Below are 2,025 nucleotides of genomic sequence, written 5' to 3' on the forward strand. Positions count from 1 at the left end.
CTATCTGCTACTATCCCCCCCTCCCTTTTATCTAGCAGCGTGCTCCTCTACCATCTAGCCGTCTCCACGTGCGTTTATTTAGATGCTACACTAACTATCACTTCCTTTATCGTCTCCCAAATGTTATTCGCCGTCCACAACACACACACACACACACACACACACACACACACACACACACACACACACACACACACACACACACACAAATTTGGCTGCTGCTGTGCAGGAGGACGACGAGGCACCGTTCCAGGAGGGCGACTACCGCAAGCGGCGCGCACACAAGAACTTCAAGGCACACATCGACACAGAGAAGCTGGTGACAAAGTGCGGCAAGAAGACGCGCGGGAAACTGGGCACCTTTGTTGTGGCGTCGGGTCTCCCATATGGGATGGGGGAGGACACGTTCCACCCGCTGTTCCGCATGGCGTGGGAGCTGAAGGTGCCGGCGCTGCCCATCTACGGCTCGGAACAGTCGCTCGTGCCAACCATCCACGTCAAGGACCTGGCAAACATCGCACTGCACATCCTCGAGGGCCACGCGGAGTGAGTAGCTGTGTTGCGCCCGCGACAGGACTGGTTGTGGTGGTGGCGGAGACGGTGGCGGGGAATTGATAGCGGTGGTGATGGTACTGGGTGTTCAAGCGTGTGAGTGGATGCTGCGTATGCACCACACACACACACACACACACACACACACACACACACACACACACACACACACACACACACACACACACACACACACCACGCTCACCCCCTTTCCGGTCTGGGCTTCGTGTCTGCTGCAGAACGCGCTACATGCTTGCGATTGACGAGGGCCAGAGCACGATCAGGGAGCTGACTATGACGCTTGCCACGCGTCTTGGGCCCGGCACTGCCGTCGCTGTCACAGCAGAGGAGGCGTTTCTGGAGGAGGATGTCACCCAGGTTGAGTTTGACATGCTCACCGTCAACCTGCGCATGGAGCCCGCGAGCGTCGCCGACATGCCCTTTGAGGTGCGACACGTGACCTCTGTGTGTGTGTGTGTATGTATGTATGTGTTTGTGTGTTTGTGTGTGTGTGTGTGTGTATGTATGTATGTGTTTGTGTGTGTATGTATGTATGTGTGTGTGTGTGTGTGCGCGCGTTTGCATGCTTGCTGCGATACGATGTTCTCTCCCCCCCCCCCCCAATTTGCTGATGCTGACACTGCGCCCGCGGCTGCCCTGCCTTGCTTCTCAAACTTTTGGACTGCAGTGGGTGTCGCGTGAAGGATTCGTGGAAAACATTGACACGACAATCACTGAATACAAGAAGAAACGCAATTTGACGGTACGAACTTCACACGCGGCTGACTCTTGTCAATACACGTCGTGCGTGTGTGTGTGTGTGTGTGTGTGTTTTGTTGTTGCTGACAGATGCAACCAAAGTATATGTGCCTCGAGCTCACGAAGCATACTTTACCTTTCTCTCCACTCTCCACTCTTCATTCTCCCTGCCCACGCACAACCACAAAACACACATCAAACCATGCCCGTGAGCAGCCCGTGAAGATGTGCGTGCTTGGTCCTCCTGCGTGTGGCAAGACGGCCCTCGCTCGCATGCTGAGCGACATGTACAAGCTGCCGCGCATCGGCGCCGACACCGTTGTCCAGGACACCATTGAGGAGCTCAAGAGAAGCGCCGCCCGCCTTGAGTCTGCTGAAGAGGACGCAGACATGGAACAGGTGCAATGTAGTCGGTGTAGGAGTAGCAGCTGTGGGCGTTGTTGTCAGCGTTGTCCTTGTTGGTGGTGGTGGTGATGGTGGTGGCGTGGTGTGGTGTCCACGGTGTTTACGTATGTGCAAACAAAGCAGCACAAGCATGTTTGCACGCTGGTGTGTATTCGCACTGCAGTGTGCCCCTTGCAGCTGCATTCCACCTCACACGATAATCCCCAAAACACACACACACACACACACACACACACACACACACACACACACACACACACACACACACACACACACACACACACACACACACACACACAACAACAACAC

At 55.2% G+C, this 2,025-nt stretch overlaps 1 protein-coding gene across 1 annotated transcript in view; it reads left to right on the plus strand.

Annotated features, from left to right (window-relative positions):
* PTSG_11784 (uncharacterized protein) overlaps positions 1 to 2,025 on the plus strand; it is a gene marked incomplete at its 5' end in the record, with an annotated part of 7,878 nt that overhangs the window by 1,280 nt on the left and 4,573 nt on the right. Inside the window, 5 exons of the mRNA XM_004997726.1 lie at positions 230 to 546; positions 792 to 999; positions 1,241 to 1,315; positions 1,528 to 1,732; positions 1,759 to 1,862. Of these exons, the coding sequence (XP_004997783.1) occupies positions 230 to 546; positions 792 to 999; positions 1,241 to 1,315; positions 1,528 to 1,732; positions 1,759 to 1,862 (909 nt within the window). The remainder of the gene's footprint in view (positions 1 to 229; positions 547 to 791; positions 1,000 to 1,240; positions 1,316 to 1,527; positions 1,733 to 1,758; positions 1,863 to 2,025) is intronic.

This window comes from Salpingoeca rosetta (assembly GCF_000188695.1).
Source record: "Salpingoeca rosetta unplaced genomic scaffold supercont1.3, whole genome shotgun sequence".
NCBI classification, from domain to species: domain Eukaryota; class Choanoflagellata; order Craspedida; family Salpingoecidae; genus Salpingoeca; species Salpingoeca rosetta.